This window comes from Papaver somniferum, chromosome 2 (assembly GCF_003573695.1).
Source record: "Papaver somniferum cultivar HN1 chromosome 2, ASM357369v1, whole genome shotgun sequence".
NCBI classification, from domain to species: Eukaryota; Viridiplantae; Streptophyta; class Magnoliopsida; order Ranunculales; family Papaveraceae; genus Papaver; species Papaver somniferum.
Genome location: NC_039359.1, coordinates 93,331,430 through 93,358,443, shown reverse-complemented (window position 1 = coordinate 93,358,443; position 27,014 = coordinate 93,331,430). Strand labels below are relative to the sequence as shown.

Genomic DNA, 27,014 nt, shown 5'->3' with positions numbered 1-27,014 from the left:
AAGAAGATTTCTGATCCGGGTTCATAATCTTTGGTGTGAACAATACTTGTTTTTGTTGGAAAAGGATCCAACTATAATCGGTTTATCTTTGTGATAGATTTGATTGATTAGTTGAGTAGATCAACATCAATACGATTCTTTGTGATTAAAAGTATCGATTGCAAAATCTAGATACAATTACTTTGGTAGTTGTTATTGAGATAGATCTAAGGACCTGACAAAGTTTATTGGTATAAACGGAAGAGCCTTTTGTAAAACTCATATCACGTTGTTTGAAAAGAGTTGTTACTGAACAAATTTGTTGTTCCTTTATTGTTTGGAATACGAACCAAAGGAATTGTTCCAAGTGCGTGATTTACTGCAAGTTGGAGACGCATGGATACAGACGGAACTAGGTGAACTATAGGTTTAGTTGCTTGGTCTCAACTATATGAAGTTGGTTTAGATTTTGTATAACGGCTTAATCCTGAGAGTATTCAATTCTGGACAAGGTTCCAGGGTTTTTCTGCATTTGCGGTTTCCGCGTTAACAAAATCTTGCAGTGCCATTGACTTTTAGTTTCCGCATTATAATTGTTTTATTATTATTAAAGTAAATTGCACTTTGTACGTTAACATGGCACTTGATATTGATCCCATTGGTTTCGGTTATTTCGGTACCTTTTATCAAGTGATCACTTTGTTGTTGTATTGTATCGATTCCATATCCATAGACAATCACACAAAGTGTATTGGTTTTCTCCACTTGCCTTTGATATTTAATTCACGAGTTAGGCCAGTCCGAACTAACACTATATCAAGTGGATACTGTGTTGAAATATTCCTTGAGTGATTGTATCTCCAAGAGGTTTATACACAGTGGATCTTGTATAGGTCGTGATCAAAATAAAAGATTGTGATGTATTTGGGTACCCTCGTCTTTTCACTTTATACTACCCAAAATATCGTGATCCAAGTTCTGCTCCATGATCCTTGTGTCTTAAATGTGTACCATAGTCCATGACCCTGAATTTACCAATATGATCTAAAACTTACTTCATTATCCATAACCAATCTTTCATACCAAAAATTCATGCATGATCCTAAATGTATTCCATGACCAAAATTTGCTTTGTGATGCTGAATTTGCTTGGAGTCTCCAAAATTGCCTTGTTATCCGAATTTAGCCAATATAACCCAATTTTTTTCCTTACCGTTCCGATGAAAAGTTTGTTATTCTGATTGAAAAATTTATTCAACTACCCAAAATATGTAATGGTAACCCAACAAAATTTTTAAGTCGCCTAAAATTGGTCTCGTAACCTGAAATATGTCAATTGTTATCAACATCTGCCACTATAACATATAATCAATATGTGTCTCAAAGATGTGCATCATAATCCAAGTTTTGACCCGCGACTTAGAAGTTACCTTCTAATATGAAAATTTGCATTATCACTAAGTCTTTCATGTAATTCAAAATGTGTCACGTGATCCAATTTGTTAATTATATGACTTAAAATTGTTATATGTCCTAAAAAGTTGTTATATTACCTAATTTCTATGCCTTATGAAGTAAAGAACAGACATGCCCACACATGATCGCCCACCGATGAAGCTAAATGATTTGAGTCGACCAAAAAAGCCCGATTTAGTCTCGTTGGTTAAGAGGGAAATGACCCACGATTAGTCATCGATGGATCAGAGCAGAGGTCGCCATAACAAATAGAAGAAAGATAAAACCAAAAATTAGACAAGGCCTAGCCCTGGAAGGCGGATTTGTTTTACCGAGAAGGTCTACGATTCAAGTTTGTATAGCCTTAAAGTTTGTATAGTTTTCGTTTCCTCATTCTTGGTTGTTGGTTGTAATTGGACAGTCTTTTGGTCCATCGAAATATAATAATTATCACATGCTTTGAAAGATTCTCATGGTGAGCATGAAATGGAAAAAAATCATTTCAACGGGCCCAAATGGTATTTCTTAATCTCGGATAAGAAAAACCGTCCTTTCTTCTCTGTGGATGATCATAAATATACCATATGATCAATCATATGCACATTAATCCATAATTTGCCATATTTTCACAAACACTTGAAAAAACTTAATGAGCAACATGTAAGAACATTAATTTAACGAGAAAGCTATATTTTATTTGGAATAATGTGACAAAATCGTTCAGAGTTATGTTTTTAGTGATTGTCCTAGTTAACCAGTGAGTTACAACAAACGTAAATCAAATAACTCATCTAAATGTGATTAATTATATCCGATTCGACTTTCAATAATTGACTCGTTCTTATTTTGAAAATTATAGCGTTATAAAAACTTTAAACCCAGTCAGAAGTTACAACGAACATAAATCAAATAACTCATCTAAATGTGATTTATTATATCCGATTCGAATTTCAATAATTGACTCGTTCTTATTTTGAAAATAATAGCGCTATAAAAACTTTAAACCCAGTCAGATATGTATCTCAAAGTTAGGCACGTATCATCTACCGTCTTCAGTGTCAACGACCGCTGATTTAGATGGTGGAGCCGATTATAGAAGAAAAAAAAATACTTACTAATAACAAGAAGTTGGAGTGCACGTATGTCATATAATATGGACAAAAAAGAAGAAGAAAAAGAATCCACTTGAATTTGTTTCGATAACCGAATTCATTGAATTTGAAAGACAAAGAATAAGGATAACAAGTTCTTGCTTGGAAAAAAAGAAACAAGCATGGAATAAACTCTTTCCGCTAACACGGATATCTGATCATCCTTTTATACGGCGGGAATTAGAAGCACGAACCGAGTCGGAAATATGAGTCAAGTCGTATTTGGGATGAGTCAAATCGAATCCAAACAAACAAGGACAAGGTGTAACTACATGTTCACATAGACAAAAGAACCAACCATGGACTAATCTCTTTCGGCTAACATGGATATCTGATCTCCTAGTCCTTCTATACTACGGGAACCAGAAGTACGAGCCAAGTCAGAAATATGAGTCAAGTCGGAATCTGACTCGGGATGAGTCAGAATGAGAATCGGATCCAAAACAAACAAGGACAAGGTGTGACTACACGTGCACATAAACCTGCAGCAAGCATAATGACTAGATATGATTTAGATCTGAACAGAAGTCTTCATGAAACAAACGATCCTACGTATAAAAGCGTTAACGTTTATTTGAAGGTGACTTGTGATAGCAGTTGTACCAAATTTTATACCAGAGCAGGAGCAGGCATGGACTGGCTGTGGACTCTCATCGAGCTTCTTCTCATCCCAGCTCTGGTTATTTTCATCTCTGAACATCTTTATCATTCTCTCAATCTCTATTAGATTCTCACTTAACGATTGATCTTGTTCATAACTATCCACAGGTATTATTATTAGGGTTTATTGTATCGCTTCTGTTTGAAGCATTCAGAAGAAGATCAATTTCTAGGTAAATTACAACGAAATTCCCTTAGATTACATCTATTTGTCTCTGAATTGCGATTATAAGCTAATTATTATGCTAATTTTCTTTGTTGCAGTCTTCACGATGGCCATCCTTCTTTTGAAGATCCGAAATCAAAAAAAAGGGTAAAATTTTATGTTTTTTGGTCTAGAATTAGGCATCTTGAAGAGATTTGATTGAATTTATTTTATTTCGATTTGAATTTGTGGTTATATTTTGCTTTGTTTATAATTCAATCAACAATTTGAGCTGATAAATGCACTTGTACAAGTACATCGAATTGAGTAATTGCTAGTGGCTTTTGACGTAGGCTTGTGATCCTAGCTGAAATTGACGTTATGAATACTAAAAAATGAGTACTTTAAACATCTGTTTAAATCTTTTGGTTCATTTTTATTTATATTTCACCATTATATTCTAGTGGGCAATTTCTGCTGCTTCAGTTTAAGCAATTGGTTATACATGGTATTATCTGCACCTTTGTTGATGAAGCCTTGAGTAAACCATTCAAGACTTTCCCATGTGCACCTCTTATAAACTTCGATCATATTCCATTTTGTCAATGAATAGTATTGCTCACAACTTCATCTATGATCACATGCAAATGATCTGATGACTGAATCTCTTGGAGTCTGATATCTTTATTACGTTGATCAACATTAAATCTTTAGGTGAAGATATTGTTTTAAATCTGATGCTTATAATTATGCACAATACGGGTGCACTTGATCTTCTTCGTTTTAACGTCTTCACATGTAAGGATTCAGTCTACAAATCAATAGAACTTCACTGGGTGCTGAAGTTGTGGATTTGTGATCACTACTGTGATAATTATGATATAACCTGGTGCATTTTCATTAATCACGCATACACTGTTGAAACTGAATGGTCACTGCTGAAAGAACAAACTTTTTGGATACACAGAAATCGAATGGAAACCTTATGATCTTCTGATTGTGTTGGTAACGTTTGTGGCAGGTGCCATTTCCCACGATATTTGATCCTGCCGAGAAGTACATTTCTTTGATAATTCCTGCATTCAATGAAGAGCAGAGGCTTCCTAGTGCGCTTGACGAAACTCTGATGTAAGTTGATTTGTAACCATTATGAGGTGCACTCTTTTGCTTTATATCTCAATCACCATTTCTTTTGTTGTTCCATTAATCGCCCTTTAGAAACATCAGTTCATAGTTATATACTAGAATTATTTTTGGACCCATGATGTTTCTTAATGTGATGTCCACTATGGATAATCAGTGAGAGGTGCACTTGTATACTTCTGTATTTTCATTAGCATAGCTCGAACTAATCTTGATCCAAGCTAGAGCATGCAGAAAATTAGGGAATTGCAGATCAACTAGCAACAAGTTATAAAAATGAAAAATTGGCCAACTATACGGTACTTGTCAAAAGAAGAGGTGTACATATGCAGTCAAATGTTTACTTTTTAGTCTGAGGAATAGCCTTTTGTGCTAGGTTCTTGAGTTTGATTCATTTCGTCATCTGGAAAGTAGGAGTGGTCACTGCAGTAATTTTATTTCTTTCACTCCTATTCAGTGCCATTAGAAATTTATGCTCCTGCTCGTTCTGGAGCTTTATGGTGTCTATTAGCATCCCTGACTTGCTAATCCGAAATGACGTGCTGTTAGAAAAGCTGAATTCCCCACCTAAGTCATGGAACGCCTATTACTGCTGGCAACACCACTCATTAAGTAGGTCCTCGACACTCCTTCTGTGAAGAGGTTCATCGCATTCTGTTCCATGAGAAAACATCATAACCAGAGGACACCTTTTTATGTTATGGTCTTAGTCCTGTGACTGAAGATGATCAAATGCTCGCAGTTGAAGTGTTTCCTCGTTTATTATAAGAATGAGCCTAAGATGACAGAATGTTATACGAGGGTCTGAAACCATGTCAGGTTATTGCATTTATTCGTTAGGTTTATGTCATATAGATCTCTATTATTATAATGGCATTATATAATGGCTTAAATAAACCATGTATACAATTTCGTAATTTGAAATAAAGCAACTGAATCTAACTTAACAAAAGTCTAATAATCTAATAGCTCAGTGACCCCATAGATTCTTGACCTTTAATCTTGATACAACCTGGTAATATGATAAATTTACAACCAACAAGCAATTATAAATCTGTTTTCCTTAGCATTTTCAATCCGCGGTTGCAAAATATTATCTGTTACTAGTGCACATGTACATGACATGATGCTTGTTCTTGGTTTTCCAATGTAAAGGACGCCTCTTTTTGTTGCTCAGTTAAGTAATAAAGTAGTTACAATATAGCCGAATCTCTAAAAACAGTTGGTTCTCTAATCTGTAGTTATCTTCAACAACGAGCTGCAAATGACAAAGCCTTCTCCTATGAGGTACGTTCTGAACTTCTGACCGAAGTGCAGTAATGCATTCTTTGGTTCAGGATTATGAGAATATATTTCCCCTTAATTGCTTCTAATGATAATATTATACGATATATTCGCATTATATTCCTATTTTATAATGGTATATCTGGGAGTTTGTCGAATTCAGATTCAGAGCTGAGGGATTTACATTCTATTTCATACTTCATCTCCCAGATATGAAAACCACAATTCACGAGTTCAATTAACTATAGAGTCGGTCTCTAATAGTCTATACGGCAGTGCATTGTAAGTGGTGAAAGCTCAATGTTTGACAAAGCTTAATAAGGATTGACATATAACTTTCTCCTTCATAACTCTTAAATGGAAAATGCGGTCCTACTTATTGGAACTATGTAGACTATTATGCTATACAGTGACAAACAAATTAGAGACTATATACATCAGGTAAAATTGTTATAACATTGATGCATAGTAAATTTCATATTTCTGAATCTTTTTTGATTTGCCACCACTAGGTGTGATGAATTGAGGTAGTTCGAATCTAATTATGATTAGGGTCTTGGAATGACTTATTGAGTCATGGCATACAAATATGGGAGTTGGGGGGTTCTTTTGTCCATCATAATATACCATTATATCATGTCACTGTATTTAGGTAGCTGGGTTCTAGTGCTCACAGTGAGGGAAAATATTTGCGAAGTAATGGCTAATCCATACAAGATCACCTTCGCAAAATATCGGCTAATTCCATCACTTATGAAACTGTGAAAGCCCACAAAGACCTGGGGTTCTATTTTATTCTGTTTTTTATTTTGAGCTACATCTGACAACCTATTCCAACAAGTTGAAATAAAGTCAGTTTCTGCTGTCATCTGTTATGTGTATCTATGTTAAGGGCGAGGCGTTGGGCACAAATATGGAGCCGTGGGTCGCTGCGGCTCTGCCACAGTGACATTTAACAAATACCCCCAAAATATTACATTTACTAGTTATGCAATATGTTTTAGAACAAACCCTAGTCACACGACGTAGACCCAAAATAAAAATTGGCTTTTAATATTCTGTGAACAAAGTGGATTCAAATGTAAATTAGAAGCCTAAATGCTAGTTTTAGGGTTTCCTTAAGAACTCTAGAAAAGGCTAGCGATGCGCCCCATGCAAAAAAGATGCCACTTCGGTGCCTAGGCAGCACCGCAGAAACGTAGATGTGTATGCTTTTTGAGCTACTAAGAGAACTGTTTGGAGACTCAGTAGTACACTATTCATTCTTTAAATTATGTGATTTTCATTTTCTCTTTTTCCTAAATATACAGTCTAAGGCAGATAAGATAACTAAATGTTTATAGAGTATGCTTATTTGTTTTTTTTTATCCATAGGTATGCTTTCTTCAGACAGGGCCGCGTTTTAAGTTAATGAATTACTTCTGAAACAGGTGGTGCTAGTGGATGATGGCAGTACTGACGGTACAATAATGGTAGCTTCCGACTTCATAAAGAATTATTCAATAGACAATGTAAGGGTAATTCCTCTTGGCAGAAATCAGGGGAAGGGGGAAGCTATCAGAAAGGTGAATCTCCCTCCATGCCTTATATTTGTTAGGTTAACACATCATCGAAAACCTAAATCTTTGCTCACTGTGGACTCTTAAAGTTCTTGAGCTTTATAGATGTAACTCTGAAAGAGGTGTAATTACGGTTACATGCCATTTATTTTGTGTTGCTCTTTCTTGTTGTTTCTGATGTTGTTTATTTTGTTCAATAATATTGACTGAAGTTATTTAATTCTGCGAAAGCAATGTAAAACAGGGAATGCTTCATTCACGTGGTGAACTACTATTAATGCTTGATGCTGATGGCGCAACCAAGGTTAATGACCTTGAAAAACTTGAAAGTCAGGTTTGTATCTGTCCAAGGGCTTTCACATTGTGTGTGGTTGATCTATTTCTCAAATGGCATTATAAGCTGATCTTTCTCCATCAGATACGTGCACAAGCTGAAAAGGAAATTCAGTCGGCTGCAGTACCTAGTGATTCTAGCTCAAGAATATCGGATATCCCGATTGCTGCATTTGGTTCCCGTGCTCATCTTGAGGAGAAGGCTCTAGCATCGGTTTGTCTTAGTAATCTTGTTCACCTCCTTGTTTGTAGATTTGTTAGAAATTTATTGATTTTCACGATATATTGCAGCGGAAGTGGTACCGGAACTTTCTTATGAAGGGTTTCCATATTGTAGTCTTGTTGTCTGCCGGTTCTGGAATTCGTGATACTCAGGTGCTCTTCTGTGATATTGTTCTCTGATTTCAGCTGTTAGTTGTTTTTTCCGTTTTTTTGGAGTCAGTAAGCATGCAGTTTCTGGAAGTTGATTCAAGTTTATACTTCATACCTATAAGCGCGACTATATTTCTTAATATAATTCAATCATCTTCTCTCAGTGTGGATTTAAGATGTTTACAAGGGCTGCAGCTAGAAAGTTATTCACGAATGTTCGTCTGAAAAGGTATATATTGATGATCTGCCTGCTTAAGTATTCTGCTTATTTACTTACCTAGGTGAACAGCCTGTAGGAACTTGAAACATTAGTTGACTACATGGTGGCATCTGGTGTACATGCGGATCTAATGTGGCCGATTAGCTGACAGAGAATATACACAGAAGCTGCTGCATCATGTGGTCAACTAGTGTAGTCCAATACCAGTTTTGACCCTACATGATAAAACACCAGTGTTATAGAGTCAACTCATCTACATTGATATTGTGCAGGTGGTGTTTTGATGTCGAGCTGGTATATTTATGCAAACATCTTTCCATCCCTATGATTGAGATATCTGTGACCTGGTCTGAAATACCTGGTTCGAAAGTGAGTCTCCGCAGTATTCCACACATGCTTGGAGAACTTTGCCTGATGTCTGTTGGGTATAGGACTCGTCTATGGAGTATTCGTGCTTAAAGTAATTTTTGTAATGAATCGAGATTCACCATTCTGCTCGAAGTTCCCAATTGCATCGTTGTCAGTGGGAAACTGAAGTTGGCTACTTGTGCTAATTTTGTCTGAAAAAAAGAAGAAGACTTGGTTATTTTCTATTGAAGTGCATGGTCGGAAATGAATGTTGAACAGTGTCCCCCTTTATAAAGAGTGGGAGGAAGGAGAAAAAATTACTAGTTGTTTTAACTGGAAACTACTCTTTCATTAATCAGAGGTTGGAGTATATTTATTAACAAAATCATATTTATACAAAACAGTTTATTTTTTATTAGCTTCAACTGCCATTCTTGTTTATTAAACCAGGCGTCAAAGTGTGACCTCCCAGGATCCCTTTTAACCTAACCAGTCGACGGACTAGACATGAGTAGTAAATGGAAGCGTCAATTTATAACTATCTTGAGACCAATTGCATCGTACATACAGAGCAACAAGTGACCTGCCGCTGAGTAGTGTTGCTCCCATCCTCTGTAGTTTTCCATTTCTAACACAAGTGACCTGCCTCTCTAAACCCTTTTGGACGAGACAACGGCAAATGGCATAGAAGTATGCTTGTGTTTGAATTATTATTATTATTTTGTTTTTTACAGCAAGTACACTTTAATACAGTACCGCAACCCAATCATGTAGTTCGAAATAAATACCCCATAGAGTTTCTCTCGAGAGAGGTAGACATGTCGCTGAATATGGAAGAATCCTCTACTCTGTTCCATTCATTTTCTTCATGGATTGTTTAAAAGGTTATCTCACTCTTTCTTTCTTTCTTTCTTCTCGATTCCTTGTAACTCTTCTTCAGGTCTTAAAGTTCTCTTATTTGATCACTCAAATTCTCTAGTAATTTTCATTTGGTCGATCTAGAATCGCCGTGTAAGTCAGTTTGATTCCTCTAATTTCAGTTTTGGTGAAATTAGTAGTTATTGGATAAAAGAAAGGGCGCCTTATGGATCGAATTCTTTTAGTTTATCAATGAAAGATAGGGATTGTGATATTTAAAAATATCTTTTGTGCTGTCTGCTTCTTGCATTTTAAGATCTTAGTCATAATAAAATTAGTGTATGTTTATTTCAGAAGAAACCTTGTCTATAGTAAGTGTAGATATTATGTTTCTCCAACGTAGTGATGATAATCACTAATCAGTGATCAGTTTTGGTCATTTGGGATATTTTGATTTTAGGGTTTTGATGTGACAAAATCTATGAATAGATGAAGTATCCATCTTCCATTTAATGATATGCTAGTGTCAAGACTGGGGGGACTTGTAAAGTAGCTTCCAGATATGTTCACTTCTTACCATATTAGAATGTTTTGATTTCAGGAAAGGTAAACACAAGTTAACTGGCTTAATTATGTCCATGTGCAATGTTTTGCATTGGGAAACTTTCTCCGGGTGGTCCTGTTAGGGTGATATCTTGTGCTTGTGACAAAACAATAACCTGTTGTTGTGGTGTTTATGTATTTATTGGCTAATTCTCCATTCTGAAATGACCTAGGTTTTCTTGTTTTACAGGTATGGGTTGTGTTGACGAGAGTAAATTATCATGGTGCAGTGCCTAGACGGATACAAGCATTTGTGTGCTTTTGTTTTAAATTGTTGTAATTTGGATTTATATAAGCAACCTGGACTTGAAGATCCTGAAATTCTTGCAAGTGAAACTGTCTGTAAGTTATCCGTTTCTTGTTAAATAAATTCAACTACTATAAAGCTACTATTTGCTTCTGAAATTAGATGTAAAAAATCTATTCTCCAAAACACAGTTTATTTGGATACACTGTTTCATTCAGTTCCTTAGCTTAGTCACCTGACAGCTTTCTTATTATACTAATCAGAGAATCTATGTAGTGCTCCTTTTGTTACACTGCAGACTCCGATTGTGACTACTACTTGTTTGTTTGGTTACAGTTAGTGTAAGCGAAATAGAAGCGCTCTATGAGCTGTTCAAGAAGATTAGTAGTGCTGTTATTGACGACGGACTGATCAACAAGGTAGATTTGTTCCAGTGTTCAGACTTTTTTCCTGCTTACTTTCGGGTCTCCCTAAACTGTGAAATCTGGAGGTTTCTTTATTTTTGCAGGCTCACATGCGACGGTGCACCTTGTCAGTTTCTTTTAGATGCAGTGTCTAACTTATAATTTCTTCTATCTTTTTACAGGAAGAGTTTCAATTAGCTCTATTTAAAACAAACAAGAAGGAAAGCTTATTTGCAGACCGGGTAATATACCATACCTAACTCATTTTCTACTCTGTAGTATTCTAGTCTCGCCATTAATAGTTATGTATTACTTGACTTGCCAAGTCATTTCGCATGCTGTCTCTTACTTAGAGCTTTAGATGGTAACAAGTCCCTGGAATTTGATTGGAAATACACGAGACACTTGCATCTACATGCTTTGCTCTTTTTTTAACTGACCATTCCTTCATGTTTATGACTTTTGAGAATCTCATCAGATTGTTTGCTTTGGTTCAAAAAATTTCAGGTCTTTGACTTGTTTGACACAAAGCACAATGGGATATTAGGTTTTGAAGAGTTTGCTCGTGCTCTCTCCGTCTTTCACCCCAATGCTCCTATTGATGATAAGATTGGGTGTAAGCTGCAGTCAACTTCTTTCTTTCCTTGTTTTTTTACCTTCAGTTCTCATCACCTCTGTAAGTTGGAGTTCACGAGCAACTTTGCAATGGACTCCGACCAACAAGAAGCGTACTACTTTGGCCAGGCTGCATAACTAAGGCTCGAAAATTTTCAGATTCTCATAAACATGAAATTTTGAGACTATTGGCAGCTTATTCCTTTTTTGGTGACTGTACTAGCTTGAAGTGAAACATAATTTTGGTTGGCAGGATCCTTCTGCAAAAATCATCAATAATAAACTGTCACCGTTACTACTCTTTCAGTCTTTTGTTATGCAGTAGTTTTCTTGTGCCTCAGTTACATTCTTCTTAATGTTGGCATACTTTAACTTACTCTTCTTCGCCTTCAGTTTCTTTTCAGCTATATGATCTCAAGCAGCAAGGATTTATCGAGAGACAAGAGGTAACATTTACTGTGTCAAACATATCTATAGGAACTTAACTTCTAGTTCGTGGGGTAGGATTTAAAAAAAAAGTTTGGTCCTGTAATTCACATTTGATAATCTTGGCCACCTATAACAAGTTTAAAATCCTGCTATATTGATATTTTAGTGCATCAGACTAAAGAATAACATTTTAAGACTTCACCTTCTTTTCTTTCAATATGTCTGTTTCAGGCCCCTAATCCTCTGAAACAATACCTGTGCCGTACTCACTGTAGCTGGCCTAATAATTGTTTTTCTTATTTTGACTGTGATGATCAGGTGAAGCAAATGGTAGTTGCCACACTTGCTGAATCAGGAATGAATCTTTCAGATGATGTGATCGAAAGTATCATCGACAAGGTGCTCTATATTCTAACTCAATGAACTCTTCAAATTCCTTTTCATATCAACGTCAGCCATGGTTACCGGCTTCTTTCCATTTAAGGACACTCTTTTGCAGTGTAGGACACACAGACATTGTGTCTTACACTAGTAGATCGTTTACCATGTACTGGCACATAGTTATGCTAGGCAGTGTGTGACAAATAAACTAATTAACTATTGAGACATATTTAGATTACCATGTCTAACAACTTATAAGCATTCGTCCCCATTCATTGTTACACTGGGTTATCTGTACAGTCACAATAAAATTGGTGACATTAGATTTTTTAGATTGTTCTTAAAGATAGTTTTTGTTGGTCCTGGAAGCTTCTTTACATTAGTGATTAATCCTATTGCGAGACAGTTTATGAGCAAGGCGCGACGGTCTGATCGTCTGACACAAATATTATAACCACTAAGTTGAACAACTGGGGATATCTTAATATGCATATAATGTATAAATTTGAACGCACAGTTGCATATCTGGACTTGTTCCTGTGAAAGCAACAACCTGGAACGCACAGTTACATATATTAATGAGGTGGAACATATGAAGTATGAACTAGTTGATGGAGTTAGTGGTAGGATATGAGAGAAAAAATTGCTGATGTCTGAAATTTATTTAACATGACTTTGCAAGTCATTGAGAGTTACAGATAAGGTTACCATCATAAGTTTCAAACGAAACAGAACTGAGAAAAGGTTAACATCATAAGTTTCAAAGAAACGCATATGCACACAGCTTCTCAAGTCTAAGGTTACCAAGTCATCATTTACAATTTTATTTTATATTTGTGTGTCTGTGTGCGTGGCTTAAGTTTACAAAATGTAACCGTTATCTTTAAAACTTACACTGCTCGAGGTCCGAGACTGGCGCTCCATAATTCTAGAAGCGGAAAGTATTTGCCATCAGGCGTCTTTTAACTTCTGCATTTTTATTTACGTATTACTTATGGACAGCTCAGGCTAACTTTTCCGTATCTGTTATAAAAATTTATTCCTTGTCTGTGCAAATATTTACAATTGAGATTTTTTGGTTCTCTTTTATTGCTGTATCAGACATTTGAGGAAGCGGATACCAAACATGACGGGAAGATAGATAAAGAGGAGTGGCGAAACCTTGTTTTACGACATCCTTCTCTGTTGAAGAATATGACCCTTCAATATCTCAAGTAATTTCTTAAACTCATTTAAATTTAGTCCATTTCTTTTGCTTCTTATCTCGATCAATCACATTTACATGGGAAATCTTAAGACTCCGATCACTTTACAGTCATATCTGTCTGGATATCTTTCTTTCAATTTCTCATCCATCTTCCATGTTTTATGTTGGGAGTTACGCATTCATGTATTCCATTAGCTTTACTGGATCCTATTTATACTGACAAATTTTGTCTGCCTTCCTGAACAGGGACATCACAACTACATTCCCGAGCTTCGTGTTTCATTCTCAAGTTAACGATACCTGAGATAGTGTCAGAGTTTATTTGTTGAGTGGTGCTGATAGTGCTTGTTTCTTTCTGTATGATTCCGTTATTAGCTTCAGAGAAATGACAAGAAGTGGGCTCATAGTGTGTAGTTAATGCTGTTTTATCTCCTTAGTTTGTGTCAGATCAACGAGAAGGATTAGATTGAGAGTTTTCAACAAGAGTCTGACTATTCATGTGACATGTATGAGGCTTATAATAGCAATGTTGTTCTCTCTTTTATCTTGCTCCTCTTCATATATTATCTTGGTTGTCGATGCCTTCCAAGTTCCAAAAGTCTATCACAATTATTTCGTTTGGCCAGTAGGAGAAACTTGGAACAGTTTGAACATATAGTTGTTTCCCAATTTAGCAGCAGGCATGTTGGCAGCTATGCATGTTTCTAGTCTCTTCAAGCAGATCATGCTGATGAGTTTTTACTAGAGAGCTTAAGGAGATAAGTGCCTGTTAGGATATGCACTTAGAAGTTAATCTTCAACTTCTAAAAGTCGAAAATTAAAAAATTAGTTTGGGTATTGAATTTCGAAACGATTTTTAGAAGTAGCTTTTGATTTTCAGAAGTCAAAAAGCGAGAAGCGAGTTTGGAAAAACATTTGGAAGTAAAGTTATGTGTAAAATTTTAGAACAACTTCTAAAAGCAAAAAAGTCGACCTTCTGGAAAGCAAAATATCTTTGTTTCTGTTTTTTTCTTCTGGAGAAGCAGACGCACCTCTATATCTGATATCCAAATAAAAGCATTTTTGGTAAAGTAAAAAAATTAGTTTGCTGTTGAATCTCAGAACAATTTTGACAAATTAGTTTGCATGTAAAATTTCAAAACGATTTTGACTTCTAAAAACAAAAAAACGTCGACTTTTTATGAAGCAGGATATTTCAAGAAAAAGAAGAAGCACTTCTACTTATCGTATCCAAACCCGATATAAGTATATTCTCCATTTACTTTTTTAAGTTCAAGTAGAAACAATAAAAATAGACATTAAAGACATTCAAGTAGAAACAGTAAAAACAGTTCATTTACGCGCCAGTTCGGGTAGGACGCATCACACGGCCGGAAGGTAGAATGAAGCGTCAGGGACGACCGAAGCTCACATGGGATGAATTGATTAAACGGGACCTGACTGACCGAGGTTTGGAGAGAGATGGCGCTCGACAGAAATGCGTGGAAAGCAGCGATCCACGTGAAGGAGGTATGTACACGAGGTACGTGAGCTGACCCTATTATCTTTGAATTTCTGTCTCTTTTATTTATAGTACTTTCTAAACCGTGAACCTGTAAAAACAACCAAGGCAGAATTGTGAACGGGGGAGCCCCCAGTAGCTCTGCAACTCGCAGGATTGTGAAGGGGGCCCCCCGTAGTCCTGCAGCCGGGACAGGGAATATGTGGACACATCACCTAAATGGTCGTGAACGCGTAATCCATTGAAGTGATGGCCACTGCACGCTCTGTACCGAAAACGAACAAGACACGGGATGTGTTAAGGATTAATCTTATCTCCGGGTAAGTTGCGTTTAGACCTACAGGCAGCCGGTGTAAAAACTTCACCGCATCTCTGGAGATAAGATCGTTACGCGCTCCGGTTTCTGGTTTCTTGGGTAAAAAATAGAAACAGTAAAAACAAATCTCAAAAAAGTGAATATATTATATTCTTTCTTTTTAACAAGGGGAGAGAGACAAAAGCCATAAACCCATTTCAGTTCCTTTCTTTCTCCTCGGAACCTCCTTTTTCTCTGAAGAGCAAAAGCTGTAGAAGAAGAAGAAGTAGGGCAACAACAATGGCGGAGAAAGAGGAGGATTATTCGGGTTTACTCCATCCACTGCTAAAAAATCTAGCTTTAAACAACCCGTCGCGAAGTCAGCAGGTTAGATCTCCTTCAAACAAAAAAAACTAAATTTTTTTGTGAAATTTTATTTCTTAAATCCTGATGATCGAAAAAAACAGAAAGAGTTGGTTGGCTTCTATTAAATTGCAAGGCCAGAATTTAATGTTGAGGAAACAAAAAAAATCCTAGTTGTTTTAACCTAACCAGTAGATACAAAAATAATAATACTAGGCATGAGTAGTAAATGGCAGGGCGATCGAAGTGTCAATTTATAACTATCTTGAGACCAATTCCTACAGAGCAACAAGTGACCTGCCGCCGCAGGTGGCATAGTAACGTTTTAGAAGTGTGTTGCACGACCATTATTATTTTATTTTTTAAAGAAAGATAATCTCCCTCTATCTTTCTTTCTTCCCGATTCCCTGTAATTCATCTTCTGGTCTTAAAATTCTCTTATTTGATCACTCAGGCACCAAAATTCCTTCCGTCGATCTAGAATCAGAATCGTTGTGTAAGTTTGGTTCCTCCAATCTCAGTCTTGGTGAAATTCAGTTTATAAACGGGGATTGTGATTTTTGAAAATATCTTTTGTGCTGTCTGCTTCTTGCATTTTAAGATCTCAGTCCTAATAAAATTAGTGTATGTTTAATTTCAGAAGAAACCTTGTGTATTGTAAGTATAGATCATGTAATTATGTTTCTCCAACTTAGTGATGATAATCACAAATCAATGATCAGTTCTGGTCATTTGCGATTTTGATTTTAGGGTTTTGATAATGACAAAAACTATGAATAGATGAAGTGTCCATCGTCCTTTTATTGATACGCTAGTATCAAGACTAAGGAGACAAGTTAGCTGTCTTAATTATGCCCATGTGCAAACTTTTGTTTTGGGAAACTTTCTCAGGGCGGTTCTGTTAGGGTGATATCTTGTTCTTGTGATGAAAAAGTAACATGTTGTTGTGGTGTTTAAGCATATGTTGGCTAATTCTCGGTTCTGAAATGACCTAGGTATTCTTGTTTTACAGGTATGGATTGTGTTGACGAGAGTAAATTATCATGGTGCAGTGCCTAGACGGATACAAGCATTTGTGTGCTCTTGTTTTCAATTGTTTCAATTTGGATTTGTATAAGCAACCTGAACCTGAAGATCCTGAAATTCTTGCAAGCGAAACTGTCTGTAAGTTATCTGTTTCTTGTTAAATAAACATACGATGTTTTCAACTACTAAAAGCTAATTGTCAACTACTTGCTTCTGAAATTTGATATTAAAAAATAGTCTTCCAAAACACACAGTTTATTTGGATACATTGTTTCATTCAGTTCCTTAGCTTAGTCACCTGACAGCCTTCTTATTATTTATACTCATCAGAGAACCTATGTAGAGCTCCTTTTGTTACACTGCAGACTCCGATTGTAACTACCACTTGTTTGTTTGCTACAGTTAGTGTAAACGAAATAGAAGCGCTCTACGAGCTATTCAAGAAGATTAGTAGTGCTGTTATTGACGACGGACTGATCAACAAGGTAGATTTGTTCCAGTGTTCAGAGTTTTTTTCTGCTTACTTTCGGGTCTCCCTAAACTGTGAAATCTGGAAATTTCTTTATTTTTGCTGGCTCACGTGCGATGATGCGCCACCTGGTCAGTTTCTTTTAGATGCAGTGTTTAACAAGTAGTTTCTTCTATCATTTTACAGGAAAAGTTTCAATTAGCTCTGTTTAAAACAAACAAGAAGGAAAGCTTATTTGCGGACCGGGTAATCTACCATACCTAACTCATTTTTTACTCTATAGTATTCTAGTCTCCATTATTAGTTATGCTTGTAGCATTATGATACCTCTATTACTTGACTTGCCAAGTCACTTCTCGTGCTGTCTCTTACTTAGATTTTTAGATGGTAACAAGTCCCTGGAATTTGATTGGAAGTACACGAGACAACTTAATTACGCCTAGCTCTTTTTTAATTGATCATTCCTTTGTTTTTTTTTCTTTCAGGTTTTTGACTTGTTTGACACAAAGCACAATGGGATATTAGGTTTTGAAGAGTTTGCTCGTGCTCTTTCCGTCTTTCACCCCGATGCTCCTATTGATGATAAGATTGGGTGTAAGCTGCAGTCAACTTCTTTCTTTATCTGTTTTCACATTTAGTTCTGATCATCTCTATAAGTTGGAGTTCATGAGCAACTTTGCAATGGACTCCGACCAACAAGAAGTGTAGTACTTTGGCCAGGCTGCATAGCAAAGTGTAGTACCCGGTCTCGACATATCCAGATTCACATAAACATGAAATTTCGGGAGTATTGGCAGCTTATGCCATCTTTTAAGAGATAGTTCCCAAATATTCTTTTTTTTGGTGGAGCATGACTGTACTATGTAGCTTGAACTGAAACATAATTTTGGTTGGCAGGATGCATCTGCAAAGTCGTCAATAATAAATTGTCACCATTACTACTTTTTTAAAATTATGCAGTAGTTCTCTTGCGCCTCAGTTACATTCTTCTTTATGTTGGCATACTTTAGCTTACTCTTCTTCGCTTTCAGTTTCATTTCAGCTATATGATCTCAAGCAGCAAGGATTTATCGAGAGACAAGAGGTAACAATCACTGCATCAAACATAATATGTACAGGAACTTAACTTCTAGTTCGTGGCATAGGACTTAAAAACAAAATTAGTTTGGTCCTGTAATTCACATTTGATATTCTTGACCACATATTACAAGTTTAAAATCCTGCTATATTGATATTTTAGTGCATCGGACTAAACAATAACGTTTTAAGACTTCATCTTCTTTTCTTTCAATACTTCTGTTTCAGACCCCTAAATCCTCTGAAATTATACCTGTGCCATATTCACTGTAGCTGGTCTAGTAATTTTTATTTTTTATTTTTTTTGACTTCGATGACCAGGTGAAGCAAATGGTAGTTGCCACACTTGCTGAATCAGGAATGAATCTTTCAGATGAAGTGATCGAAAGTATCATCGACAAGGTGCTCTATATTCTAACTCGATGAACTCAAATTCCTTTTCATATCAGTGTCAACCATGGTTTTCGCTTTCTTTCCATCTAAGGGACACTCCACTTTCTAGATTTTGCAGTGTTGGACTCACAGACATTGTGTCTTTCACTAGTAGACCGTTTACCAGGTTCATAGTTATGCTAGGCATTGTGTGACAAAGAAACTGCTTAACTACTGAAATATATATTTAGCTCTTGCCTAACAACTCATAAGCGTACGTTCCCGTTCATTGTTACATTGGGTTATCTTTTCAGTCACAATGTACTTGGTGACATTGAATCTTTTAGATTGTTATTAAGATATTTTTTTTTGGTCCTGGAAGCTTCTTTACAGTTATGATTAATCCTATTATGACTAAAGGGAAGGTCTGATCGTCTGAGGTGTCTCATGCAACTGACACAAAAATTGTAACCAGTAAGTTGAACAACTGGGGATATCTTAACATGCATATAATGCATAAATTTGAACATACAGTTGCATATATCTGGACTTCTTCCTGCGAAAGCAACTATCTTGAGTAAATCTAAGACTGTATGGGAAATAAACAGATATTAATGAGGTGGAACATATCAAATATGAACTAGTTGATAGAGTTAGTGGTAAGAGATGAGAGAAAAGTTCCTGATTTCTACCATCATAAGTTTCAAAGAAAACATAACTAAGAAAAGGTTACCATCATAAGTTTCAAAGAAACTCATATGCACGCTGCTCCTCAAGCCTAACATTACCGAATCAATTACAATTTTTTTTTTTGTTTGTTTGTGTGTGTGCGCGTGCGTGTGATAGGCTTAAGTCTACGAAATGTAAGCATTATTTTTAAAGGTTATTCACATTGCGCGAGCTCCGTGATTGGCGCCTCCATAATTCTAGAAGCGGATTGTATTTGCCATCAGACCCCTTTTAACTTCTGTCTTTTTATTTACGTTTTACTTATGGACTAGCTCGGGCAAACTTTTCCTTATCTGTTATAAAAGTTTATTTCCTCTCTTTGCCAATATTTACAATTGAGACTGTTTGGTTCTCTTCCATTGCTGTATCAGACATTTGAGGAAGCCGATACCAAACATGATGGGAAGATAGATAAAGAGGAGTGGCGAAACCTTGTTTTACGACATCCTTCTCTGTTGAAGAATATGACCCTTCAATATCTCAGGTAATTTCTTAAATTCCATTTAATTTAGTTCATTTCTTTTGCTTCTGATCTCGATCAATCGCATTTACATCTGAAATCTTAGACCTCGATCACTTTACAGTCATATCTGTTTGTCAGTTTCTTATCCATTTCCATGCTTTATGTTTGGGAGTTGCAGTCATGTGTCCACTACCTTTACCGGATTTTTCAAGTCTATTTACACTGACAAATTTCGTCTACCTTTCTGAACAGGGACATCACAACTACATTCCCTAGCTTCGTGTTTCATTCTCGAGTTAAGGATACTTGAGATAGTGTCAGAGATTATTTGTCAAGTGTGCTTGTTTCTTTCTGTATGATTCCGTTACTAGCTTCAGGGAAATGATAAGAAGTGGGCTCATAGTGTGTCTATAATGCTGTTTTATCTCCTATAGTTTGTGTCAGATCAAAGGGAGGGATTAGATTTGAGAGTTCTCAACGAGAGTCTGACCATTCATGTGACATGTATGAGACGTATAAAAGCAATGTTGTTGTTCTATCTTTATCTTGCGTGGGGTGGTTAATGCTGAAAACAAAGAACAAAATAAGATGCTCCTCTTCGTATATTATCTTGGTTTTTTATGCCTTCCAAGTTCCAAAAGACTGTCAAACACTCAAACCTATTTGGATGTGCACTTAGAAGTTACTTTTTGACCTGTAGAAGTCGGATATGCACGTGAAGTTACTTTTTGACTTCTAAAAGTCAGAAGTCAGTTTATAGGTATTGAATTTCAAAATGACTTTTAGAAGCAAAAATATTAATAGCGTGTTTCGGTACAAATCTACTTCTCCAGAATTTCGAAATCAGAAGCAAAAGTCACTATTTTGTTTCACAAAAGGTTAACTTTTCGATTTCTAAAAGTCATTTTGAAATTGAACACCCAAACTGACATTTCGACTTCCATAAATTGAAAAACTACTTCTGATGTGCTAATATTTTATTAGCGCGTATAGATACTAGAAACAGCAGTCTGAAATGATCTTGCAAAGTAGAAACAGTAAAAACAGACAGTAAAGACGGAGGGGTAGAAAGTAGAAACAGTAAAAACAATTCTCGAAAAAGTGAATATATTAGGGAGAGAGACCAGAACAGACAAAAGCCATAAACCCATTTCACTTCATTTCTTTTTTCTCCTTGGAACCTCCTCTGAAGAGCCAAAGCTGTAGAAGAAGAAGAAGTAGGGCAACAACAATGGCGGAGAAAGGAGGAGGAGGATTCGGGTTTACACCATCCACTGCTAAAAAATCTAGCTTTAAACAACCCGTCGCTAAGTCAGCAGGTTAGATCTTCTTCTTCAAACAAAAAAAAAAAACTTAATTTTTTTAGTGAAATTTTTTTACTTTCTTAAAATCATGATGAGAATTAGTTGAAAAATGAGAGATATAATTCTTCTTCTTCTTCTTCCTCTTTTGCTTTGAAATTTTTTCAGCTGCAAATAGAACTAGGGTTTTTCTTTTGCAGTCTGACTGACACAATTTTTTTGATTTTTTTGTCTCTTTTTGTGAAATAGTTGGAGGTTCATCAAAGAAACATAAGACAGTGCAATTTGATACTTCATCAGAATCTGAAGGTTTGTATTTTCTGAAAGATGTGTTGGTTGAATTGCATGTGTACAATCTGAGCTTGTTTTGTTCCCCACCACCACCATTTTACTGGTTTCAGGGTTTCTAAGTTCATCTTATACAATCTGTTGAGAGATTTCTTGATTTGATGATAAATTAATTGCAGGATCACCTGTGGCTAACAATAACAATGGTTCATTCAAATCGAATGGGAAAGGTCTCTTTGATTCTTCTGCTTCTAAAGGTTCAACTTTGGTAACTTTTTTCTTTAATTTTTCCAGTTTCTATCTTTGCAATACTATGGGTTCCTGGGCATAATATACTTATGTGATGCTACATTTTTTTTAGGGGATACGGACAAAGGTGGGAAAGGAGGCAAGACAGGAAAAGGCTGGGGAAAAAGCAGTGCACCAAAATTGCCTGTTGTTGTACAGCTTGAAATTGAAAAAGGTTTGTACATTTCTAATAATTTCGAATGCATTAGGAAAAGGTACTGTTTTTTTTTGTTTTGTTTTTTGTTTTCCTGAATCTCTCATTGAGAATTTTATCATTCTGTGCCTTTCATGTGCAAAGTCTGCTTTAGGTTGCTACTGAATGAACCAAGGGAGAATTTGTTGTCTTCTCTGTAATATATACAGAGGTTTTATTTATGTTTCGTGCCTTCTCCAACCTGTTGCCCATTTTAGGTTACGCATTAAAGGAATGTAGTCTTGTACCAGGCACCATAACATGTCTCCTAGCTTAAGTTATAGGATCCGGTCATGCAATATGAAGGTGAACATGTAACACATATTTGTTTGTGGTGACTTGTTCAATCAGACCTTCCAAAGAATGCCAAATGCATGATGGACTGTGCGGCAGAAGCTGCTCTACAAGGAATCCAAGACCAGCTATCCATACTATCACGGGATCCAACTATTAAACTACCCTTGTGAGCAATGCATTCTCTTACTTCTAGCTGTTAAGCCCGTTATGTTATTGTTTTTTCTTGTTTGGAATGGATGAATTAATCATACGGTGTCAATGCGATGATTTTTTTAGGGCATTTAACAAAGCATTGGAGTATGCAAAGGGCAGTGGACGATATTCAAATCCCCTGGCTGTTTGGCATGCCCTAGAGTATCCTTATAATACAGCTTATGCCGCGTTAATGTAGATAGTGATTCTGCAATTTTATACTGTTACGATTTCTGTATATTAGCCATCCGTTTTTGGATTCATTAACCAAAACTTCAGAAAGCTCAGAGTACTCAAAATTACTGAAAGCGAGGTTTGTATTTCAAATTAAGTAACATCTGGATATATTGAAGTTGTTGGTTAAAATAATTGTCCTGTAGCTGAATTTTTGTGTCATAAAAATCTTCTTGCAGCTATGCTTGATCTCAAATGTATGTCCTGATACAGTTGACGAAGTTTATGCTCTTATTCCATCCTTGAAGGTATGTGGGTCGTCTGATGCTTACAGTTTGATAGTTAGTGACTTGATTATTTCCTCATTTGGCTTCAACCTGATCTATACTAATTAGAGAGACTTATCTGACTAATACTCGGCAAACTGTGACCAATTGTCAATGTACTCATCATAGCCTCTGGAACCTGGAGATTGTAGGTGCTTCAATATTTCAATTCTCTTCTGTCACCAAAGCTAGTTTGACAATATACTTTGTGTCTATGAACCACACCATCTGAAGCAATTTCTTAACTAACCTTCTCGTGGTTAAACTGTCCGAGAGTGGTGGGGTTTTTTGGAAGCTTAATAGTTAATATGTATTCTAGCTGTTTACATATTCTACCATAACCATTATGAAGATACCATCCTTCTCTTTATCAAGTTGATCCATCTCAATTGAATAAGTTACACTGTAGTCCAATTCATCATTTATGTCTGTTTGTTTTTCAGACGAATAGGCTCACGACTGAAGGAGCCATCAAGAATCTGCTTTATGAGTTGGATAACCTTAAATCCTAAATGTACAGACAAATGGAGGTATAAATCAACAGTTCTTATTTACTTCATCCTTCAGTTTTTCCTAGTATTGTCTCACCTTTTGTGCTTCTGCTTTAGTTAATTAACTAAAATTAAACTACTTAGCATTTTGATTTTCAGGACACGATAGGAGTAGATCAGACAAGCCTGGGGTTTAAGGTGGATGCAGTTCTTTACTTCACCTCTTCTTATCTGCCATTTGATATGACTATGTTAGGGTTACAAGATTTTCATTTTACTATGGACGAGGTTTTGTAAGTTGATGTAAAGGGTGGGTGGGTGAAGCGGAATTATTTTCCGTACTTTTGTAACCAAGTTTACTTTTATTGTGTTCCATAACAGATAGATTCTGGTGACAAATATGTTTGGTACTTGGTTTTTTATTTTTTTATCTTTTTATGGATCTGGCTTATTATAAATTTAGTCATATGATCCCACCCAGTTTTCCTTTCTTTACGGGCCGGATTGGGGTATAACCAGATTAATCGGAGTATACCTAAAGAGACAAAATAGGGTCATCTTGAAGTAAAACATAAAACTCCTTGCTCATATATTTTTAAAAATTGTTAAACTACACTTGATTAATTGGCACTAAACAACCTATTCAGTTAATTAGATTTTGAATTAAAAGTTATGAACTTGTTTTGGTTGGATTGAAATCATGGATTTTGTTTGAAGATTTTTGAGATTTTTTTGTTTGTTATACCGGAAATGACATCACAGTAGTCAAACACTTCTAAGCTGTTTAATGGTTTCATTCTCCAAATTACAGAAGAAATCAACACTTTCAAAAATTACAGTATGAAAAGCATGTTCAACTGAAACAAAGTATGCCGAATAAACTTAGTCGGCAAGCTCGACAAGTAACAAAGCATGCTGACCAAACATTAGCTTTTCGCATTTATGGTCGAAAATGCAGCACATTGATGATTGTTCATCAGTCGTCATGTTATTTTTATAAAACCATGAAGATCAATAACAAAATTGGATACATGAAAACTTGTTTTATTAGAGTTATTAATCGTCAAGGTTCAGATTTTCAAAACATGACGACTATTCATACTACATCACTAGTCGTGAAGGTTTAGGTTTAGGGATGAGGATCATGACAACCCTGTAAATGTTACTCTCAGAAATAAAACTCTTTGAAAAGTCGTCACGCTATTCATCTTAGAACCTTGAAAATATGAAAAGTCGTCATGCTCGACAAAAAGATACCATGATGACCTTGTAACTGCAACCCAACAACTTCAATTTTTCCGACCTAATGTCGTTCAAACAACAAAAAAAGCATTAGATAGAGTTTTAATGAATTAATCAACAATAATAAAAAGCTTAATTGACGATTTTTTTTTTCATTTGATGACCAAAAAAATATGGAGAAGAAGAGAAGGAATTGATTAGTAGATTGATGATGAAGGAAAAGGAAAAGAATACGGTTTGGATCTAAAACCTTAAGGAGATGGAGAGTAGTTTTGGTTATTATTAGGGGAAGGGTAATTAATTAACTTCATACACATTAGACACCCCTTAGCCCACTATTATGGTTGGAAATAAAATTTGGATACCGCAATTTGGCCAGTCTTTCTTTGTTTTTCTTCTCGTTTCAGCTTCTCAATTGTACTTGAAATATCTCGCCTTGGAAAGTACTTCTTTTGAACCATGATTCCAGCTAATAAGAATTTGTATTTCTAATATATATCTGATATTCATGCCATATTATGTAGTCCAAAAATTGTACTCCATGGTGTTTTTGACTGCTCATGAAAAGTTGTAAACCATTCCTCCGTAGTTCAGTCCTGGCAAGAGTCGTAAACCACATTGTGGGGGAAAGAAATAATGTCAGTTCATTCCCAGCTTTTCTAACCCTGAGCAGGGCATTGCCTGGGAGTTTAAATTGGCCATCCCGGCCCGTTTTCTAATCCAGGACAGACATGGCTAGGTAAAAACACTCACCTTGAGGCCAAAAACCGGCCAAGAATCAATTTCATTAACCAAGCCACGCCGAATACGCCAGGAATTTTTTGTACCTATAAAACTCCATAATAACCCATTTAGTTCTTGTTTGGAATTTGGAGATTGAATAAACTAATATTCAAAACAATCATAAGTAGTTAATCTTCTAAAATATAGTATTGAAATGAAATTAAGAATTTTAGTCCAAAATATAACCAAAACACATAACAATTTACGCCAACATAAAACTAAAACTCTTAAGAAAATTCAAACAAGTACCAACTCACCAGGTGTGACGACTTTTCATATTTTCAAAAGTTTGGGCTCCTACAAATACGGCCAGGCTTACTATAAATAATACTTGAAAATACCAGAACAGACCATACGGCCTGTAACAAACTTTAGGCTCCTACAAATACGGTCAGGCTCGAGCGGATACAAGCAATCCTAGTATTTTCAAGTATTATTTACAGCCCAAACACTTCCTTTCAATTGAAAGTGTTGAAAAATGTTTTACCCCGTAATGTAATTTATGCACTCCTAAAATGTTAATATCACCAAAAATGAAATCTTAAAATTTTCGCTCGTAGTCTCTACCATAACAGCTTGGCCCGAAAAATGAAATTGTTTTCACGGATTTGAACCTGTAAGAGGCCAATATAAAAAAATCTTTTGTATGCAGGGTTTGATTTTATTTGTTCTTTGCTGAGTTTTTGGTTCAAATTCATAAACCGATATTATGCATATCCAAACTTGGAGGATATCTATTTTCTATGGAAGGTGTAATGAATTTGGGGAAAACCTAACTATGATATGGAATAGAGGGTCTTTTGGGATCAAGACTGAAAATGGCTTATGAACTGATTTTGCTAAATACACAAGTTCTAAATTTGTGATTATGCTGATCACGCAAAGTTAATTTTACTGCGCTAGATGAAGATACTTTTAAGCCTTTAGAGACCAGATAAATTTTGTTGAACATCTCTTCGTTGTAACCAGTTATAATCATTAATCACTCTTATTTGGCACTTGAAGTACTCAATCGTAAATAACATTTTCCCTTTTTTTTTTGGATCCCAGTACTATCAGATAATATGCCAGGCGGGAAAGAAGATTGTCTTTTTTCGCTAGATAATTGTAAGCCCATATTTGGGGATACGCCCAAATATTGGGAGATACTTTTTGTTGCAGTCGATATGGTTTTTGCAACAAAAAGTATCCCCCAATTTGTGGAGGTATTCCTCAATTTCCCCGCCATAATTATCGACTCGATTTGTACGAATAGTTGCAGCAAAATCACGAATTAGACTGCATTAATTTATGGGAAAATGAAAAATTATTTGAGACTCCAATTGATCAATTTCTACTTGAAAAAAGTTTAATTTTTTGTTTTTTGAAACTTGAAAAGAAAAAAGAAAAAAATAATATAAACTTTAGCTTCGATACAAACTCGACTACACCAAACCCTTCGAGGTTAACTAATTTCATGATACACGTAAAATGTGAGGTGAAGTCACCTACTAAAGCATATCCAATAATAATTTGATGTAAATTCTATGTGTAAATCATTTTTCACTGGTGTGAGATTAAAATCTTCTTAGTTCAAAGAAGTGATCATGTAAAAATAGTCAAATATAATGATAATTAGGATGTCCACATCCTATAAAGGAACCCTTATTTCAAAGAAGTATCCCTCAATTTCTCCACCATAATTATCAACTCGATTTGTACGAATAGTTGCAGCAAAATCACGAATTAAACTGCATACATATATGGGGAAA

At 35.7% G+C, this 27,014-nt stretch overlaps 4 protein-coding genes across 9 annotated transcripts; all 4 read left to right on the top strand.

Annotated features, from left to right (window-relative positions):
* The first annotated feature begins 3,131 nt into the window (after positions 1 to 3,131).
* On the top strand, positions 3,132 to 9,074 carry LOC113348430 (dolichyl-phosphate beta-glucosyltransferase-like). The gene is made up of 11 exons (XM_026592199.1): positions 3,132 to 3,264; positions 3,354 to 3,418; positions 3,510 to 3,558; positions 4,412 to 4,518; positions 5,775 to 5,820; positions 7,248 to 7,382; positions 7,621 to 7,710; positions 7,795 to 7,923; positions 8,001 to 8,084; positions 8,246 to 8,310; positions 8,574 to 9,074. The coding sequence occupies exons 1-11, from the start codon at positions 3,217 to 3,219 to the stop codon at positions 8,758 to 8,760; spliced, it is 1,005 nt and encodes a 334-aa protein (XP_026447984.1). The 5' UTR covers positions 3,132 to 3,216; the 3' UTR covers positions 8,761 to 9,074.
* Positions 9,075 to 9,404: 330 nt separating this feature from the next.
* LOC113348428 (calcineurin B-like protein 3) lies at positions 9,405 to 13,943 on the top strand. Of its 2 annotated transcripts, none has more exons than XM_026592193.1 (9): positions 9,405 to 9,533; positions 10,301 to 10,452; positions 10,694 to 10,776; positions 10,944 to 11,003; positions 11,269 to 11,377; positions 11,770 to 11,822; positions 12,124 to 12,204; positions 13,288 to 13,400; positions 13,640 to 13,937. In XM_026592193.1, exons 2-9 carry the CDS (start codon positions 10,332 to 10,334, stop codon positions 13,695 to 13,697), a joined length of 678 nt encoding a protein of 225 aa, XP_026447978.1. In that variant the 5' UTR covers positions 9,405 to 9,533; positions 10,301 to 10,331; the 3' UTR covers positions 13,698 to 13,937. The 2 variants fall into 2 exon arrangements, with proteins under 2 accessions (XP_026447978.1, XP_026447979.1); XM_026592194.1 differs by lacking the exon at positions 9,405 to 9,533 and adding an exon at positions 9,554 to 9,660 and having other exon boundaries at positions 13,640 to 13,943.
* On the top strand, positions 9,446 to 20,293 carry LOC113348429 (calcineurin B-like protein 3). Of its 4 annotated transcripts, XM_026592197.1 has the most exons (10): positions 15,408 to 15,576; positions 16,007 to 16,048; positions 16,565 to 16,716; positions 16,981 to 17,063; positions 17,234 to 17,293; positions 17,533 to 17,641; positions 18,079 to 18,131; positions 18,446 to 18,526; positions 19,597 to 19,709; positions 19,941 to 20,293. In XM_026592197.1, the coding sequence occupies exons 3-10, from the start codon at positions 16,596 to 16,598 to the stop codon at positions 19,996 to 19,998; spliced, it is 678 nt and encodes a 225-aa protein (XP_026447982.1). In that variant the 5' UTR covers positions 15,408 to 15,576; positions 16,007 to 16,048; positions 16,565 to 16,595; the 3' UTR covers positions 19,999 to 20,293. The 4 variants fall into 4 exon arrangements, with proteins under 4 accessions (XP_026447980.1, XP_026447982.1, XP_026447983.1 ...); XM_026592195.1 differs by lacking the exons at positions 15,408 to 15,576; positions 16,007 to 16,048 and adding an exon at positions 9,446 to 9,533; XM_026592198.1 differs by lacking the exon at positions 16,007 to 16,048.
* A 543-nt stretch (positions 20,294 to 20,836) lies between these two features.
* Positions 20,837 to 23,660, top strand: LOC113348427 (DNA-directed RNA polymerases IV and V subunit 4-like). Of its 2 annotated transcripts, none has more exons than XM_026592191.1 (10): positions 20,837 to 21,007; positions 21,239 to 21,298; positions 21,457 to 21,534; positions 21,639 to 21,740; positions 22,110 to 22,221; positions 22,332 to 22,409; positions 22,527 to 22,560; positions 22,661 to 22,729; positions 23,191 to 23,277; positions 23,398 to 23,660. In XM_026592191.1, the coding sequence occupies exons 1-9, from the start codon at positions 20,920 to 20,922 to the stop codon at positions 23,257 to 23,259; spliced, it is 690 nt and encodes a 229-aa protein (XP_026447976.1). In that variant the 5' UTR covers positions 20,837 to 20,919; the 3' UTR covers positions 23,260 to 23,277; positions 23,398 to 23,660. The 2 variants fall into 2 exon arrangements, with proteins under 2 accessions (XP_026447976.1, XP_026447977.1); XM_026592192.1 differs by having other exon boundaries at positions 23,383 to 23,659.
* The last annotated feature ends 3,354 nt before the right edge of the window (positions 23,661 to 27,014 follow it).

Bases quoted from the DNA above. Each gene is read 5' to 3' on its own strand.
- LOC113348430 (XM_026592199.1), top strand. From the start codon at position 3,217: ATGGACTGGCTGTGGACTCTCATCGAGCTTCTTCTCATCCCAGCTCTG. The intron at 4,519-5,774 runs GTAAGTTGATTT...TCTAATCTGTAG, and splicing joins GCGCTTGACGAAACTCTGAT to TTATCTTCAACAACGAGCTG. The intron at 8,311-8,573 runs GTATATATTGAT...GATATTGTGCAG, and splicing joins ACGAATGTTCGTCTGAAAAG to GTGGTGTTTTGATGTCGAGC.
- LOC113348428 (XM_026592194.1), top strand. From the start codon at position 10,332: ATGGTGCAGTGCCTAGACGGATACAAGCATTTGTGTGCTTTTGTTTTA. The intron at 10,453-10,693 runs GTAAGTTATCCG...GTTTGGTTACAG, and splicing joins TCTTGCAAGTGAAACTGTCT to TTAGTGTAAGCGAAATAGAA. The intron at 11,378-11,769 runs GTAAGCTGCAGT...CTTCGCCTTCAG, and splicing joins TATTGATGATAAGATTGGGT to TTTCTTTTCAGCTATATGAT.
- LOC113348429 (XM_026592195.1), top strand. From the start codon at position 16,596: ATGGTGCAGTGCCTAGACGGATACAAGCATTTGTGTGCTCTTGTTTTC. The intron at 17,294-17,532 runs GTAATCTACCAT...TTTTTCTTTCAG, and splicing joins AAAGCTTATTTGCGGACCGG to GTTTTTGACTTGTTTGACAC. The intron at 19,710-19,940 runs GTAATTTCTTAA...CTTTCTGAACAG, and splicing joins ATGACCCTTCAATATCTCAG to GGACATCACAACTACATTCC.
- LOC113348427 (XM_026592191.1), top strand. From the start codon at position 20,920: ATGGCGGAGAAAGGAGGAGGAGGATTCGGGTTTACACCATCCACTGCT. The intron at 21,299-21,456 runs GTTTGTATTTTC...AATTAATTGCAG, and splicing joins TACTTCATCAGAATCTGAAG to GATCACCTGTGGCTAACAAT. The intron at 21,535-21,638 runs GTTCAACTTTGG...CATTTTTTTTAG, and splicing joins TGATTCTTCTGCTTCTAAAG to GGGATACGGACAAAGGTGGG.